Below are 16845 nucleotides of genomic sequence, written 5' to 3' on the forward strand. Positions count from 1 at the left end.
CCTCTCATCCATCCATCTATCCATGTGTATAGAAATCTAGGACTGGCCCAGACCAAAGCCTGGGCTCCTAACCCCCATGCAGTTTGCCGGGGCGGGGGGAGGTGTTGGAGTCTCAAAGCAGCTCAAGTACTGCAGACGTTTTGTACATCTCAACCAGAACCCCTGAAATAAACCACCCTGCGCTAGGGGCTGCTCATCGCTCCGTATTCTAGGCCGTGAACATCTACATAATGAACAAGAGGGAGAGAATTTCCGAATGAACGATTTATTCTTCGAGAACGTTACAAGTAATTTACAATGAGAGGCCAATGCCTTCTGCTGCTGGCTTGCTTGGCCCAGGTTCCTTCGCCTCCTGGAGCCACGGCTGGGGCTGAAACCCACGATCCTGCTACCTTCCAGCATTTCCCCCCATCCAGCGAGTGCAGCCATGGTATTTCAGTACATCTCCCTCGCCAGAGGCCAGCTCAGGGCTACACCCCACATTGGCGGGGAAAGCAGCCAGCTGTGCAGCCCCAGCCCCGCCCCCTTATGGGGCAATTCTCTGCTGTTCAGCGAGAAGGGGAGGAAGCCCTAAAGCAGGCAGTTGTAGACTGAGTAAACTGGGCTCTGCAAGTAGCCAGCGGAGACCAGGCCTCGGGTTATACTCACCCCTACAAATGGCTTCTCAGGGCGCCGATGAAAAACGAAGACAAATACTGATAAACACAAAGGCTTGAAATACAAAGGGCGACAGGGTTTTAGTTCTGCAAATCCAGGCATGAATTAAAACAACAGCTCCCTGGGTTTATGCTGAGCTATACAAACTCACGTGGATACAAACATCACCCCCTGTGTGGCAGCATGGGGCTCTGTATTCATGCTGGAGGGGCTCTGGCAGTTGGAGCACATCCTGCTCGTAGGCCCGTGCTGTGGTCAGAAATAAATCTGGGGCGAGGCCAGGACCAGAGCATCTAGGAATTCTGCAGGGGTTTGAGATGTGGGCTGGATCCCGATTTTGCAAATGGCTCGCTGTTCATAATGGGCTGAACCAGAACACTGGATGCAAATACTCCCGATCTTTGCATCCAGATCCAAAATTCGTGGCTGCAGCCCCTCTCTAGTAAAACCAGATCAATCATACAGGCAATAAGTATGTATGTGGGGGTAAAGTCTAGCTAGTCTAGCTCCTCTGTCTTCCCCGCTCACGGGCCCAGGACAACTTAAACTCCGCTCACAGCATTAGCTGCCCTCGTCTCACCCAGTTCTCACCTTCAGATGGCCCTTTGCCAAAGAGCTGTTCTGAGGAGGGAGGGTGGAGCTCTGCAAGCAGCTCTTCGCTCCCCATGACTGTCGGGACAAACGGGCCACCAAGCCAACTCTACCCGCGTCGGCAACCTTTGGTCTCATGCTAGCTCTCTGGGGCAGGAGTTTCTCCTGGAGGCTTTGCCCTCATTTAGGAGAGGGTGGAGAGATTCTCTAGTGCATTCATTGATCTGGAAAATGCCAGCATTCTAAGGGTTAAATAGCCAGCAAGAGCCCCGCTCTCTTTTCTGTGCAGTGCTCAGTGATCTGCATGTGAAACCTGCAGCTGCCTTGCCGGGGCGTTGATGCTGGCTGTGACACAGTGTCTGGTGAGCACAGCCCTGGCTGGTCGGACGCTGGGCTGTTTGCTGCCTTGCGATGGGGACCTCCGCCCATGAGCGAATCCAACCAAAGATGCTCTAAAGAGGCACCTGGTGCTGAGGAACCAATTCCGATTGCTCTTCTCGCCAGGCAGCATCTTCCCTGCACACCCACTCCTCTTGCCTGGTTAATTCGAGCCAGGTGAAAACACCTTCCTGATGCAAAGGGCACGTAGGCTAAACTGTTCAGTGGTACACAGGATTTGCCAGACTGGATCAGACCCCAGGACCATTTGGTCCGGTAGCCTGCCTCTGGCAGTGGCCACTGCCATATGCTTCAGAGGACGGTGTAGGAACCCCCACGGTAGTAACTCTTTATATTCCTGTTATCCATACCCAGTCTCTTTTTTAATCTTACGTTCTTCACCTCAGTGACTTCATGTGGCAGTGAGTTCCACAGTCATCATGAGAAAAAGGACTTCCTTTTACCCATTTTGAATTTCCCACCTTTCAGTTTCATTGAGTGTCTCCTTGTTTCTGTGTTACGAGACAGGGAGAACAGAAATTCCCCATCTACCTCCTGTGGAGCACGGCTGCCAGTTTGTTAACTGCCTGCTGTTTGGTTGTGAAGTTGTATGGATTTTTTTTCCCCATCCAGTGTCAGGACTTCCTCCAAGGCTGGACACAGGAAGCCAAGCTCCACTGATGAGCTCAGAGCTCAGTGCCCCAGCCTTCCAAGAGATGCTAGCAAACCCTCGGGAAAACAAGGGAGTCTATTTCGGGATCTGTGATCCCTGCCTGGGAATGGCTGCCTCCCCACCCGGCTGCAGTGGTGGGAACCAAGCCACGTCAGAGCATCGACGCACAAAGTGGGGGCTGGTTTGATTCCCCTGGATCACCTTTGTGCTCCCTGAACTTTCCCTCACCCACGTGTGCTCTGTGAGAGCCAGCGCTGGACATCGATGCAGAACGGATCTGGATTTTGAGCCCAGCCTCCCCTGTGTATGGGGCACGTCTATATACGGAGACAGGGGAACCATGGAGCCGGGTGGGAGGGGATCTACACCACACTGAAGTAGAGCTCGTCCCCGTTCTCTCCCTTGCTCCGTGGCGGTGGCTGCTGCCGCTTGGGGAGAGCCATGTTGCTCACCGGTGGAGGCTGTTTGCCTTCCTTGTGGTCCTGGGGCTGGGGGGTGGGCGGCAGGGGCTCCCTCGCCAGGCTGTAGCTGGCCGTGGCCATGTACAGGCTGCGGGGCGGCGGCTCCCCCCCGCACTTGCACAGCCGCTTGAAGGCGGCCCGGAACTTCTGGGACATGAGGTTGTAGACGACGGGGTTGATGGCGCTGTTGGTGTAGACGCAGAGCCGGCAGAAGAGGATGAACCACGGGTTCAGGAAGGGGTTGTCCATGAAGGAGTTCACCAGCACCAGCGTCCGGTAGGGCATCCAGAGCAGGGCGAAAAGGATCACCACCACCGCCAGCATCTTGGTGACCTGCAAAAGGCACACGGGGGGAGTCACGGGTGTCCTAGATGTGTCGCCATGGGGACACTTCACCTCCCTTGGAGACCAACTCCCAGACCCCAGTCTCATCACAAAGCCCGTGGGCCGGCAGCCCCAGCTCAGTTGACTCGCCGTAGCTGAAGCGCTCTCTGGGCAGGTCCCCGTAGTCACAGTCACCAGGGTCAGGCCTGGAGCCACGTCACACCCTCCCCAACCCAGCCCGTGGCTGTTGGGCCTGCAGGACCTGCTGGCTCAAAGCTGTGAGGGCAGGGAAGGACAGGGGTGGGATTCAGCATCCTCCCATGGCTTTGTGTTCTCTGGGGAGCTGCCAGAGCAGGGCCGCGGGCTTTGCACTGACTGCTCGGCACCCAGCTTGCTGTCTGCAGCCAGCGCTCCTGCTTTCACAGAGCCAGGAGGTGGGAACCCAGCCGGGCATCCCCAGGCATGCAGGTATCCCTGAATGTCCCCGTGCCAAGGCGTGGAGGACCTGCCTGAATCCGGCAGGCTGAGCAAGCTGCCTCCTCCGATCTCCCACAGGTGCACAGCAGGGAGGAATTAAACCAGCACTGGTGACTGACAGCCCCCTCTGAGCATCCCCAGCAGCTCTCTGGAGGCAGCTGAGAGAGAGCCCCCCAGCCAGTGACCAGAGGGCTGGGCTGTACTCAGGCCTTCGGGGGCGGGAGGCGTCTCACCTAGAGTGGGGAAGCAGACCGGCCAGGGAGGCCTGCCAGCTGCCCCAGCACCATCCCTAGGGACACAGCAGCATTGTCTCCAGGATAGGCAGCTCCGGCACCGGACCGGACAGGAGCGCTGGGGCGGGGGGTGGATTGGCTGAAGCGTCTCTTGACGCTATGAGCTACTGAAATCAGCCCGACGCAGGGAGGGCCAAGTGAAGGCTGGTTTTCTATGACTCACTCCCAGAGAGCCACAGGTTCCACTCCCAGCATAGCTCTGCCAGCATTGGGGCAGGGGAGGGCAAACTACAGCCCACGGGATTGCCAGCCCCATGGCGCAATGGGGCTAAGGCAGGCTCCCTGCCTGCCCTGGCCCCCGCTCCACTCGCTGAAGCGGCCGGCACCACGTCCCTGCGGCCCCTGGGGAGAGCAGAGGCCTCCCCCCCCCGCCGCAGCTCCCATTGGCCAGGAATGGGGAACCTTGGCCAATGGGAGCTTTGGGGGTGGTACCCGCAGGCGAGGGCAGCGTGTGGTGGAGCCGCCTGCCCTACCCCACCCCCAGGAGCCATGACCGGACATGGTGGCCACTTTCGGAAGCGGTGAGGAGTCAGGGCAGGCAGGGAGCCTGCCTTAGCCCCGCTGCATGCTGCTGCCACCCTGGAGACACTCGAGGTAAGCGGCGCTGGGCCGGAGCCCACACCCCAAACCCTCCTGCACCCCGTGCCCCAATCCCCTGCCCTGAGCCCCCTCCAGCACCCCGCACCCCAATCCCCTGCCCTGAGCCCCTGCCTGCACACTGCACCGCCTCCCACCCCCACACCCCAACCCTCTGCCCCAGCCCTACATTCATGGCCCTGCATACAATTTCCCCACCCAGATGTGGTCCTTGGGCCAAATAGTTTGCCCACCCCTGCATTAGGGGCTGGCTGGAGCACAGCTGTGGTCTGGGGGTCAGTGATCCCCTGAAAATCCATCTTTCCCTGAGCATAGGCTGGGCAAAACCTAGCTGAGAGTCTGGCAGCTGCCCACCGCAGGCAGGACCAGGCCAAATCAGAGAGAGCCGGTAGCACACGAGAGACAACGCCGATCTCAGGGCCCCTTCTTCTCACAGCCCCTTGTTTCCTCAGCTTCTCTTCTCCGCTTTGAGCACCTGGGAAACGGAGTGTTTGGGGAGGTGAAGGATTAATAACACAGGGTTGGTGTGTGCGCAGGTTCTGGTCCAGGGTCCCCACCCTCACCCTCACTTTGCCAGAACGAGTCACATTCGTGAGCTGCAGCACTCTTTATTATCCCAGTCCCCAAAACCCACCCTACCCTACATTGCCACCACCCCTAAACTCCTGCCTGTGCCCCTCAATCCCACCCTGCAGCCCCCTGCTAGCCCAGCCCTGGGCTCCTCCGTCTCTCCCACACTCGCTTTTGCTAGTGCACCTGTGTCCTGATTTGTAAAAATCCTCCAACCGTCTGCTTCCCTAGAACGAGTCTATGAGGTGCTGGTTTATTTCAGCCCTTTTTCGCAACATCCCCCATGGCCCTAATGTTATTCATGGGCTCCAGAAAGACAATCCCATCTCTGAGAGGATGATTAAATCCCTGCGGCACACCGGCCTGGATTCGCTCACTATTCATTGTGTTGGGCCTGAATAATTTCCTGTCAGCCGCAGTTAGGTTATCAGAGATGCATATCCCCCATTAGCAGATTTGATGGCTTGTTTTATATTGAGTGGAGTCACAGGGGAGGGAGAGAGAGCAGAGCAGAGCCCGCATGTGGGGTTCAAAACAGAACTGGGTAAGTCCATGGAGAACAGATCCATCAATGGCTATTAGCCAGGCTGGGCAGGGATGCAATGCCACAGTCTGCATCTCCCCAGCCCCTGACTGTCAGAAGCTGGGATTGGATGACAGAGGATGGATCACATGATGGTTGCCCTGTTCTAGTCATTCCCTCTGAAGCACCTGGCATTGGCCACTGTTGGAAGACAGGACACTGGGCTAGATGGACCATTGCTCGGACCCAGTATAGCCATTCTTATGTGGAACATCTGTGTCTTCTACTAAGGTGGTGACAGCCCCGCCCCACAGTACCATCTCAGTAGGAAGGACTCTCCTGTATTCCTGGCTCTGGCTCATTAACATTGCCCAGTGGCCACAGGGTTGCCCAGATTGCCCACATCGCCGAGGGGTTGGCATGTGAGAACATCTGAGGTGATTCCCCCCCACCGGGCATCCTGCCATGGCAGGGCATGTGCTGTGGGAACACAGCTGGCAGGGGAAGACCACATTGAGAACAGACCCAGCAGGGCTGGCTTTGGATAGCCCATAGGGAAGGAGCCCTCTGCGGTCCGCCGAGGCCTTGCAAACTCCAGCATTCCCCAGCACTTTCCGATTGTTGGTCAGTGAAGGTGAGGACCCGAGACCCGATCCCACCGCCCTGAACACCCAGGACTGCTTAGTGACTTCCAGGCAGGTTCAGGACTCAAGCGTGGAATCACTGGCTGATTTTAAAGCGGGCTACCACCAAGGGCAGCTGACTCTGCTCCCCCCGCCTTCTGAATTGAAATCTGCCAGTCGGTCACAGCTGCACAGGGAGAGAGTTGAGTCCAGTCTCCCTTGCCTGGTGGTGGCCGCTCAGTAGTTATGAGGTGACTCCAGCATCTCTGGCTGGTGGTGATGACCGCGAAGCAGGGTGCTCTGTCACTGGGCTGGGCTTGCAGCATTGCCGGTTAGAAAAACACCCGCTCCTTTGCTTTGCCAATAGCATTCAACTGATCTGGTCATCGCTGAGGAAGAATAACTGTCAAGGCTCAGCCCATCATTAACAGGGACCCTTTGCGTCTCTGTAGCAATGCAGGCAAGGACAGAAGCAGCAGGCTCAGTGCAAAACATGGGGATTTGGCAAATGAACGACAGAGCCAGAGAGTTGCTTCTAAAGCCGCTCGTGGGGCTTTCGTTCCCCCCAAGGCACCTGGGAGCCTGTAACTTGATTTTTAAGCACACGAGGTGCGTAGCTCCTGGGCAGCAGATAATTGCATGTGCAAATACTCATCGCCTCTTGTGCCTGGAGTCACTGGATCTCTCCGTGCAACTGTGTCAGCAAAGCAGGCATGCAAATGTGCAACTGATTTCTTGGGCAATTGCACATTTAAAAATCAACCCCTGAATATGCAGCTCTGGGCACTGGAAAATGGGCCCTAGCAGGCAAGGAAAATCCATTAACTGCCTCCCGAGATCACTCCAGGAGGTGGGGAAGGCAATAGCCATAGATGTGTCTCTGAAGGGTGCTAGCACCCAGGAGGGAGACCCAATTAGGGACTGACCCAAGAAGCTAGACTGACTCTGAGGTGTGAGTGGAGGATAGAAACATTTAGGAAGCTTTGTGACAGTGAAATCTCCTAGGGAACCATCTCCCAAGAGGAGGGATGGGAGCCTATGGCTTGGAACATTTAAAACGGGAGCAGCCAGAGACCTCCCTGATAGATGTGCTCTGGCCACAGGGCAGTGCTTGAGGAGTAAATGACCTAATGGGTCCTGTCTCCACCACTCTTCTTCACAGACCGTTGCGTATGCTTCCCGCCCCTGATCCAGCTCCCTGCACGCTGTCTGGGTGCCACACTCAGCGTTTCGCTGGCCGCTGCCTAGTCCTGCCCACCTGGGTTACAAATTGGGTAGCTGGGCGTTATTAGCAGGAGCAGAAACTCGAGCTGCCCCTTGCATGCCAAGACTGTCCCCTGTTCCTTGCGTACGTCCACACGCACACACACACACCCCTCCCTCCTAAGTTTAAATGCAGAAAAGAAGCGTTTGTTCGGTTGCCTCGCTGGGCCCTTTGGCTCTGCTGCAATGGGCTGCCCGGGAACGGGGCCATGCTGGCCCTGGAGGCGGTGGTCTCCGAACCGGGATTGACTGAGGAGCTGTCCAAAGTCAGATTGACAGCCCCCTTCATGCCACAGCAGCAGCACCAGGCCCAGAGCTAAGTTTCTTGCCAGCCTGCTGGCCCTGAGCAGAAAGAAGTTCAGTGGATGGCGGCCAGATGGGGGGTGGGTGGGTGTGTTTGTGTGTGTCAGGGCACCAGTGTAAATCGAGTCATGTCCTTAACTTCACCATGGGCTTGACCCTGCGTGCCTATGCCAAGGGAGGCTGGGGGTGATGGGCAGAGTCCTAAACCAGGTGTCCTGTGGTCACTAAACCACTAGGGCAGAGATCCGCAAACTGTGGCATGAGCCCCCCTAAGGAGGGGCGCGGAGGAACATTCGGGGGGGCGCGGTCAGGCCCAGGCCAGCCCCCATAGATGAGGGGGGAGGGAGTGCCACCCAGCTCTGCTCCTGGCCGCAGCCCCAGCTGCTGGCCTGGCTGCCAGCCCATGTTTGGGGCGCCGCTCCCAGCCCCACCCCCAGCTCTGGCCCCAGCCTTGACCTCCTTACCTCTGTCTGCATCTCCCCACCCAGAGCCATGGCCCCACTCCCGGCCCAGTTCCGGGGGCGGGAACAGAGGTTAAGGGGAGCGTGAGGTAAAAAGTTTGGGGACCACTGCACTAGGACCCAACTGTTCCCCAGAGAAGGGGATGCCACGTTTCCACTCCAGCCTCCTTTATCCCAGCACTTGCCATCTTCCGCTTTGGTCCCCCGACAGTCTGACACACGGCCACCTGCCTGTAATGTCCCCCTGGCCAAGCCTGTCTGCCTCCAGGTCCCTGGGCATGGGGGGTGGAGAAGGCTGACCCATGGTGGCATTAGGAGGATGCTGTCAGACAAAGGACAATGGCTGGGAGTTTGCCCCATTACCTGCCCCCACCTCATGTCCAGCCCCTCAGAGCCCATCACTGTCACCAGTGTAAAGCGAGATATGCCCCCTCCCTTATCCCCAAGGCTCAGCATGAGGTGTGGGGCATGCACGTTGCCAGGGGAGTTGGAAATCCCCGGCCCCCTCAGGGGCCAGCAAAAGGCCAATGCCTGAGGCTTAAGTCGGGCAGAGTCTGGCACCGGACTAGGAGGCCTTGTGCTGGGCTCCTCCAGAGGGCTGCTCTTCCCCTTGAGAGTCCAGCCAGATCGGTTCCCCTCCTGTGGCTGGCTGTGCTCAGCTAGACCCTCAGGGGTGGCCGGGCATGTCCGTCAGTACAGGAGGGCGCCTCCTAGCCCATCCCAGCCTGGCCGTACGAGGCAGTGTCTTCCTCCTTTCAATAGAGACGCTGAGGTCGCCTTTCCAGGGGGCCGCCACCCCACGGTTTGCATGCACACCGTCCGGTTTTCCCAGGGCAGCATTTACCACGCGTGGGTCAGGACCCTGCTGTGAACCTGGCTATGCTCGCCACCCAGGGAGCTCTCCATACCTGCTTCCGGGAGGACAGAGCCCCTCTGGTCCTGGAGCGGCTGCTGGGCTTGCTCTCCCGTGTGTCCACTCCGTTCTTCTCCCTCCCGCTCCTCTCTCTCCAGGGCTTGGCAGTGGAGTCGGCTTGGTGGGGGATGGGGCTGGCGAAGAGGATTCTCCCGATCAGCCCGTAGAGCATGGTGGCCACAACCAAGGGGGTGACAAAGAAGAGGGCAAAGTCGAGCAGGTAGATGGGCAGGTAGAGGTTGCGGGAGACCTTGTAGCCACACTCCAGGTGCTGGCTCTTGTTGACATTGATGTCGACCAGGAAGAACCAGAGCATGCAGTAGATGGAGGTGCAGATCCAAACGAAGGCAATGATGCGCTTGGCCCGGGATACTGTGCACATGGTGTGGGCGCGCATTGGGTGGCAAATGGCGATGTACCTGGGGACAGGAAGGATAGAGCCATGACACTGGCCAGGAGGAAAGATCTAGGCAGGCAGGGTGGGGCAGAGATGACTCGTGGCAGGCAGGAAGGGGACACAGAGGCCTCCTAGAGCAGACTCACCTGGAACCCACCTGCATGTTCACACTGGTGCTGCAATTACACCTTTCACCCCCCAGGGGCTGCTGTGGGCACCAGAAGAGAGGGCAGCTGGAGGAGCACCCAGCCATGGAGAGGGAGGGGGCACTTTGGCCTCCCCGCACAAAGGGTCCAGTGCCCTTGTTTTGAATATAAGCTCTTTGGGAGAAGGACTTGTCTCTTACTATGTATTTTTGTTAGAGCACCCAGCACCATGGCGTCCCGATCTAGGGCCGAGCCTCTAGGTGCTACTGCTGTACAAATGTCCCATGTCCCTTTTCGCTCCTGGGGCCATTTAAAGGTGTGCTAAATGAAGGGGGGGGCAGTAGCTCCCTTTTATGGACACCCAGCCAGCCAGTTAGTTGTAAAGTCCCTCTTGGTGGCTGTTCTCTGCTTGCTTTACCTGTAAAGGGTTAACAAAGTCCCCCAGGTAAAGGAAAGGGTGTGGGCACCTGACCAAAAGAGCCAATGGGAAGGCTAGAACTTTTTAAAAATGGGGAAAAAAGCTTTCCCTGTGTGTCTGGGTTGTTCTCTCTGAGCTGAAGAGACGGGGGTAGCAGGAAGGCTGTGTAACCAGGTATGAAAAATTATCTTCCATGTCTAGAAGGAGTTGTTGGGACAGGGAATGTTTAGATAGACGTGATCAGGTTTATTTATTTGTTTTGGCTCGTGGAGTCCCCTGTGCTAAGCTCAGGTATTTTTGTTTTTCTTTTGTAACGTTAAGCTGGACCCCAGGGAGCCATTCCTGATGTTTAACCCCTTTTCAGTTGCTCTATAAAATCCAGCAATAGCCTCAATTTCCAGATGTTTCCTTTCTTCATTTTTTTTTAAATAAAATTTACCTTTTTTAAAAACCTGATTGGTTTTGTGTCTTAAAAGTTCTGTGCATATGTTTTTCCATTAGCTGGTGGTAACAGCTGGGTTTCCCTCTTGTTTGTTTTCTTTCTCGGCTTCCCTGAGAGAGGGGTGGAAAAGCCGAGGGGCCTCAGGGAAACCTTCCCAAGTGAGTTTTTCCAGGATTTGCAAGAGGCAGTTTTTTCACTTGGGTGGTGGCAGCGTTTACCAAGCCAAGGTCAGAGAGAAGCTGTAACCTTCGGAGTTTACTACCAGCCTGGAGTGGCCAGTATTAAATTTTAGAATCCTTGCGGGCCCCCACCTTCTGCAGTCAAAGGGCCAGAGTGGGGAATCAGCCCTGACAAAAGGCTTACAGCTGGACTTTCCCGCCCCCCTCGGCCCAATGGAAAGAGCTCCCTGAAATGCTCCTGGGGCACTATTTGAATCACATTCAGCAACAAAATAACAAAGGCAATAAGCAAAGCACAGGGCTGCTGGGGGGTGGTTTTCTTGGCACTTACTAAAACACGATCTGTATGCTGATCTTCCCTAACCAGGACCTGGCAGTCATGTGAGGAGAGCAAGGCTGATTTTGAGTGGGGCTAACTCCAGCCCCATGGGGGGGCGGGGGGGGGTCTGGCCTTTTGTGTGCTATCTCCTGCTTGTGCGTGCACCTGAACAGCTCTCACACCAGCCTGCCCGCTCTGGCACTGTGCTCCGGGCAGTCGGATTTGCGTGCCCGAAACCCATTTGTCCCAATGGGCAGGTGGAGTGGGCAAAGAAAGAGCCTAGCCATTGGAACGGGGCGCCTTTCAATGCCTAGTGACTGATCCCCCTTTGACCCAGGCTCGGAACGCCTAAGAGTTGCTACCGTTCACTGGTGGGTGAGCAGCCTCTGAGAGGCCGTGGTGAGCTGGGTCTAGTTAACATTAGTGCTGATTAGATCCCTTCCAGGGTGTCTCACCAGAGGCCAAGAACTGAATAGGCACCAGAGACAGAACTATTGTCCCATCCCTAGAGGGGGTCTGTCCACATGAGGATGAGGGGCAGGGAGTGGCTTAGGGGAAGCTTGCCCTGCCCTGTGGGCAGAGGGCTCTGGTCCCCAGGGCTGCCAATCCAGCACCAAGAGCAAAGGGGCAGGCCGCATCCTCTCCCACCTCTCCACGGTGAAGGCCGTGATGGAGCAGGAGGAGACGTTGATGCCCAGATACTGGAAGTAGGTTATCCCAAGGCAGCCGGTGTGCCCATAGATCCATGTCCCCGCCAGGCTGTCAGAGATGTTGGGCAAGCCAGCAGCCACCAGGACCATCAGGTCAGCCACTGCCAGGCTAACCAGGTAGCAGTTGGTGGGCGTCTTCATCTCCCGGGTGGTGAGGACCACCAGCACCACCATTACGTTGCCCACGATCCCCACCCCGCAGATCACCAGCACCAGGAAGACCGAGATGGCTTTGTATTCGATCATGTCAAAGACGGCATCACTGCTAGCCAGAGAGATGTTTGTGGGGCTGTCGAACTTGCTGCTGTTCTCCATGGCTGTGGGCAGGTAGGAGGTAGGAGCCGGCACCACTGCCTTCCTACGTGCTTCCAGATGGCGCAGCTCTATAGAGAACTGGAAGGGGCAGGTCTGTGTCCCCAGACACCAAGACGCGGCCTTTGGCCTTCTGCCCCAGTCAGACGCTCTGGGGCTTCGTCAGACCAAACTGGCTCAGCTTCGTTTGCTGCAAGAAAAGCACAAAGTGAATTATTATGTGCCTCACCCCAAGCAAACCACTTCTCCAGTTCCACCACTCCTCCAAGGGCTTAGCCCGGCACACCTCAAAGGGTGATTGATTTCTCATTGGCTCTGTGGGCATTGACCCAGCCGCTGAGGAGGGCAACACACCATCTGTTGCCTGTCGTTCTTTATCCAGCATAACCCTGTCCGCGAAGCGTGATGAGATCTGAAGCAGCAGGACTGGAAGGGTGTGGGCAACCCAGCGAAAACCTGGTGGGGAGGGCTCTAGATCTGTATCCAGTGTTTGAGTCATAGTCGGAAGGGGACTGAAGGGGGCTGGGGGGAGACATTTATACATTTAGTTTGGTATTATTTTTATATCCAGTGCTTGTTAGAGGGTTATCCTGTTCCTCGGGGCTGGTGGGTGGGTGGTAGGAACAATGGGTGGTAGGGCATCTGGTCCATTGCAAAGTACTCCTCAACAGCTCAGCCCCCCCTTTTCCGTCAACTCTCTTAAATCACCCCCTTCCTCCACTTCAGCTGTGGCTTTTAATTTGATTCCATCATAGGGGGATGATCGGGCCTTTTTTATCAGTTAAAAAAAATATCAGTGGAGTTTGCTCGTTGAAGTTTTGCACCCGCATGGCTGTGGAGTATAACCAAGGGCTTTGCAGAAACGGCATAAACCACATTTTCCTCTAAAAATGCATAATTCAACATACGGCTGAACACTTCTCCTTTATTCCTCTCTCATTAAAACTTTGTACAATTATTTAATGGCTATTTAGAAATGGACTAAATGCATAACATGCATTTCTCATTTTAAAAGAAATATATTTTATGTATAAAGACTTTATTCTGTCATCCCTTAAAAAAAAATTAAATTATTATCCAACTTTATTAGGGTTAAAACTACTGTACTGACTATTCTCTGCTGCTCCCTTGTCCTGCTTCCTGCGCACACAGGGCCACAAGTGCTGGAACTAGGAGTGCTGGGGGGGCTGCCGCACCCCCTGGCTTGAAGCGGTTTCCAGCCTATCCAGGGTTTACAGTTTGGTTCAGTGGCTCTCAGCACTCTCACTGCACACATTGCTCCAGCACCCCTGCACAGTGCCACTTGCTGCAAGGCCTCTGTTCCTTGCTGTGGGAGCTTTCTGGGGCAGGGACGGCCTTTGTCATGTGTCTGTACAGTCCCCAGCCCAGGGCGGCCCTGGCTGCAATCACGTTGGCCACAATAATGCCTAGACAGAGCCCTCCGCTGGGCAGGGGGGGAGATGGTGTCAGTGCGGTTAAGGGTTGCAGGGAGGTTGTAATGACCCTGTCCCCAGCACAGGGAATTCACGGGTAAGGACGAACCCCAGCCCTGCGCCCCTCTGGCAAGGCCCAGTGAGCGCCCCCAGCCAGGGCTGACTGTGCAAGGAAAGAGGTGCTGCAACTCAAGCAATTTGTTTACATTCATAACTGATACTGCCAGGCCTGGAGGTGCCGGGGCTAGGAGTGGCAGAGGTGCCGGGGCTAGGAGCTGCCAGGCCTACAGGTGCGGGGCAGTCAGCCTTGGCACACATTAAGCCCTGCCCCCAACCCACCTTGGCTCTGCCCTGGAGGGACCCGTTCGGATTCGAGCCACGCGCACCATCAGCACCCCTGCCCCGGGGCCTGGCTGGCTCTGTGTTCGCCTCCATCCAGCCCCTGTGCATCACCATAGTAACAGCTCCCCCTCTCCCCTCCGTCAGCCTCAGAGACTGGAGCAAATTCCAAAACCCCTCTGTGGGGCTGAGTCCCCGCTCTCCCCCCATCGCTCTCCGGCCTTGGGGGCCCTGCCTCTCCTGTTACCAACGCGCAGAGCCCCTCCACGCAAAACCCAGGTGTCCTGCAGTCCTGTTCCTTGCCTGGTGCGTCGGCAGCTTCCCCAGCTCCGGCGCTGCCCGGTGTTTGCAGCGCAAAGGTCTGGGGGCCTCGGTAGCTCAGGGCCTGGGGCTCGCTGGCTCTCTAGTTCCCCGGTTCACCCCTCTCTGGCAGGGCCAGGCTGGAGTTCAGCAAGGGCCTGATCCGGCCGCGTGCTGAGCCCTCTCAGCCACCTCCGAAGCCGAGGGGAGTTGCGGGCACGCAGCACGATCGAGCCCGACATGCTCATGCGTGAAGGGGTCTGAGCGGGTGACAGTGGCTGGTGTAGGGGAGGGGTGTGAACACTCCCCACTAGGGAATCTCCCCAGCTCATGGTCAGTCAGGTCCAGCGGTCACTGAGCCCCCTTCAATCACAGAAGTTACAGCTGGGTTCGTTCACCGAGCCCCTCCCTCCCTGCCAATGCAGAATCCTCCCCCACAGCGCATCTCCTGGGGCTTAGCGAGGCTGGCTGGGAGCCCACCACGCCAGGATGGTCCCAGGGGGCATTTCACAGCGCTCACTCCCAGGGCAAGCTAAACCCGCACCCCGATGTCTGAGCCGGTGCAAAGGGAAGGGTGGGAGTGTGGAGGATCGGAGGCTGGAAAAGGGGCGGTTAGTTCCTGGGTTTCACTGGGCAGCTTTGGTGGCTTTTTGGTGGTGGTGGCTGGAGGGAGGGGGAGAGAGTCTGGAAGCCGCTCTGGTGATCTGCTTGCCCGCTCCGGTGATGTGAATGCACGCCGAACCAAACCGGTGACTCCGTGTTCACACGGGTGTGGCTGAGAGCACACGCTGCAGGACCAGCCCGCTCGCTTCTACCCGTGTTCTCGCCCGCCAGCGCTTCGGTGATTCCCCGCCGACGCCGGCAGGTCGGGAGAGGTGGGCTCCGTACTGGGGCCAGGGATCGCCAAGCGGAACCCCGCCGCCCCCTGCACCCCTCTGCTCCAGGGACAGGGGCGGCCGGGGGGCGAGCTGCGGAGTGCGGCTGGCTGGGAAAAGCCGGGCAAGGCAGCGCGCTCGGAAGGGGACCGCGGCGCCTCAACTGCGCCGGAATTTCCCGGTGGATCAAACCCAAAGCGCCAGCGCGGTTCCCAGGTCCCGCGGGGGCTTCGGCAGCTCGGGCTCGGGCTCTTCGTTGTGATTTTGAACGGATTTTCGGGCTGCCCTGTTTTAGTTCGGAGGCTCGTCCAACGCTTGCGCAGGGGAATGGTCCAGTCCCTCCAAAACGATCGAGTCCCCTCGGCGGGGAATTGCAAAAGGCTCGCGGGGGGGGAGGGGGGGGTCTGTTCTCACTTGCAACGAACCCAGATCTCGCCACCCTGCCGCCAGCGGGCTCTCCCTCCCCTGCCCCGCTCTTCGTCTCAGACTCCTGGTTCCGCCTCGTCCGACCGCCCTGCGGGGAGCCCCGGCGGGGTCTCGCTGCTCTTCCTCCCGGTGCGAAACACCCGCTGCTTTTGGGCCCAGAAAGCTGCGGTCCCCCGAAGGCGAATGGACCCAGCTGAGCCAACCCGCCCAGGCTTGGGAACGCCAGCCGGCTGGGCCAGGCGGACGGGGATCGTCGGGCCGGTCTGGTCCTTCCAGACTCCAGGCTGCAGCCCCCCGGCAAGGCACCGCCCCGGCGGGTTCTAGGAGCTGCGGGCTCGGCGGGCGCTCGGCCAGCTGGCGGCACCGGGTCACTTCCAAGCTGCTTCGCCACTTAGCAGTTGCCCCGGCCCCGCTCCGCCGCCCGAGGAGCCCTGCGGAGAAGGACTCTGGTTCTTCCCCTCCAGTCAGATGCTAGACCCCCGCTGACAGACCGTTGGCTCGCCTGGCTCTGTCCATCAGACCCGCCCAGCCCCCCGCTCTCCCCTTCCCCTTCCCCGCCTTCCCTGCACGATCCCCGCCAGCCGCTCCAAAGCACCAAAGAAACTTCCCCGCAGAACTTACCTTGACATGCATTTCCTTCCTCCTAGGATCTCAGCTGGAGGCCTGAGCTCCGCCAGGGCGGGGACAGCGGCTGGCGCACCGGCCAGGGACCCAGCCTCGCCTGGGTGGGGTGGTCCCTTCCCCGCCAGACAGCAGCCCATCTCCCTCCCTCTCTCGGTTCTGCGTGGCTGGGGCCGCTGGCTCACAGATATAAGAGGGCTCCCCATCAGCTGATACAGCTCCTCACTCCCCGGCTAACCTATGGGAGAGACGCCTCCCCGCTGCCTCGCTGACAGCAAGAGAGAATCAGGAGTGTCTAGTGCGACAGAAGCCCATTGAGGGCAACTCGCAGGTGCCCCCGCATGCTGGCCCTCCTGCGCCGGATTGAGGCCTTCATTCCCCATGCATACAGGTGTGTGCAGGTGAACAGGCCTGGTCCCCTTGGCTCAGACCCCCACGGGCCACGCCTGTCAAACAGGGAAGCCCAGACATGCCTCCTTGAATGCCCTGGGGCCGGTCACTAGCTCCTGGTGCTCAGGGCTCTGCAGGGTTTCTCTGTACCTCACCGTATGGCCTGGGGGGGGCTGGAACAATTTGTACAGTGGGGGGTGCTGGGAGCCATTGACCCAAACTGTAAACCCTGCATATGATGGAAACCACTTGGGGGGGGGGGGCAGCGGCTCCCCCAGCGGGCCTGGCTCCAGCACCATGTTTATGGCCCTGGCCAGAAGCAGTCCCTCCCCTGGGTGCACTGACTGGTGCTGAACAGAGAGTTCCCTGGTTCCGCTGTCCACAGGGCTCGGGTGCTGAAACTGACCGGCCAGAGCGCAGGGCCAGAGCAT

At 58.0% G+C, this 16845-nt stretch overlaps 1 protein-coding gene across 2 annotated transcripts; it reads right to left on the reverse strand.

The window, feature by feature from the left end:
- Positions 1-308: 308 nt before the first annotated feature.
- LOC141996675 (thyrotropin-releasing hormone receptor-like) lies at positions 309-16246 on the reverse strand. 2 transcript variants are annotated; one of them, XM_074968891.1, is made up of 4 exons: positions 16025-16246; positions 11657-12220; positions 9103-9526; positions 309-3093 (listed from the first exon to the last, which is right to left on the reverse strand). In XM_074968891.1, exons 2-4 carry the CDS (start codon positions 12031-12033, stop codon positions 2662-2664), a joined length of 1233 nt encoding a protein of 410 aa, XP_074824992.1. In that variant the 5' UTR covers positions 12034-12220; positions 16025-16246; the 3' UTR covers positions 309-2661. The 2 variants fall into 2 exon arrangements, with proteins under 2 accessions (XP_074824992.1, XP_074824993.1); XM_074968892.1 differs by lacking the exon at positions 16025-16246 and adding an exon at positions 4685-4926 and having other exon boundaries at positions 11657-11903.
- Positions 16247-16845: the final 599 nt, after the last annotated feature.

The sequence above is a fragment of the Natator depressus genome, chromosome 12 (genome assembly GCF_965152275.1).
Source record: "Natator depressus isolate rNatDep1 chromosome 12, rNatDep2.hap1, whole genome shotgun sequence".
Lineage (NCBI taxonomy): Eukaryota > Metazoa > Chordata > Testudines > Cheloniidae > Natator > Natator depressus.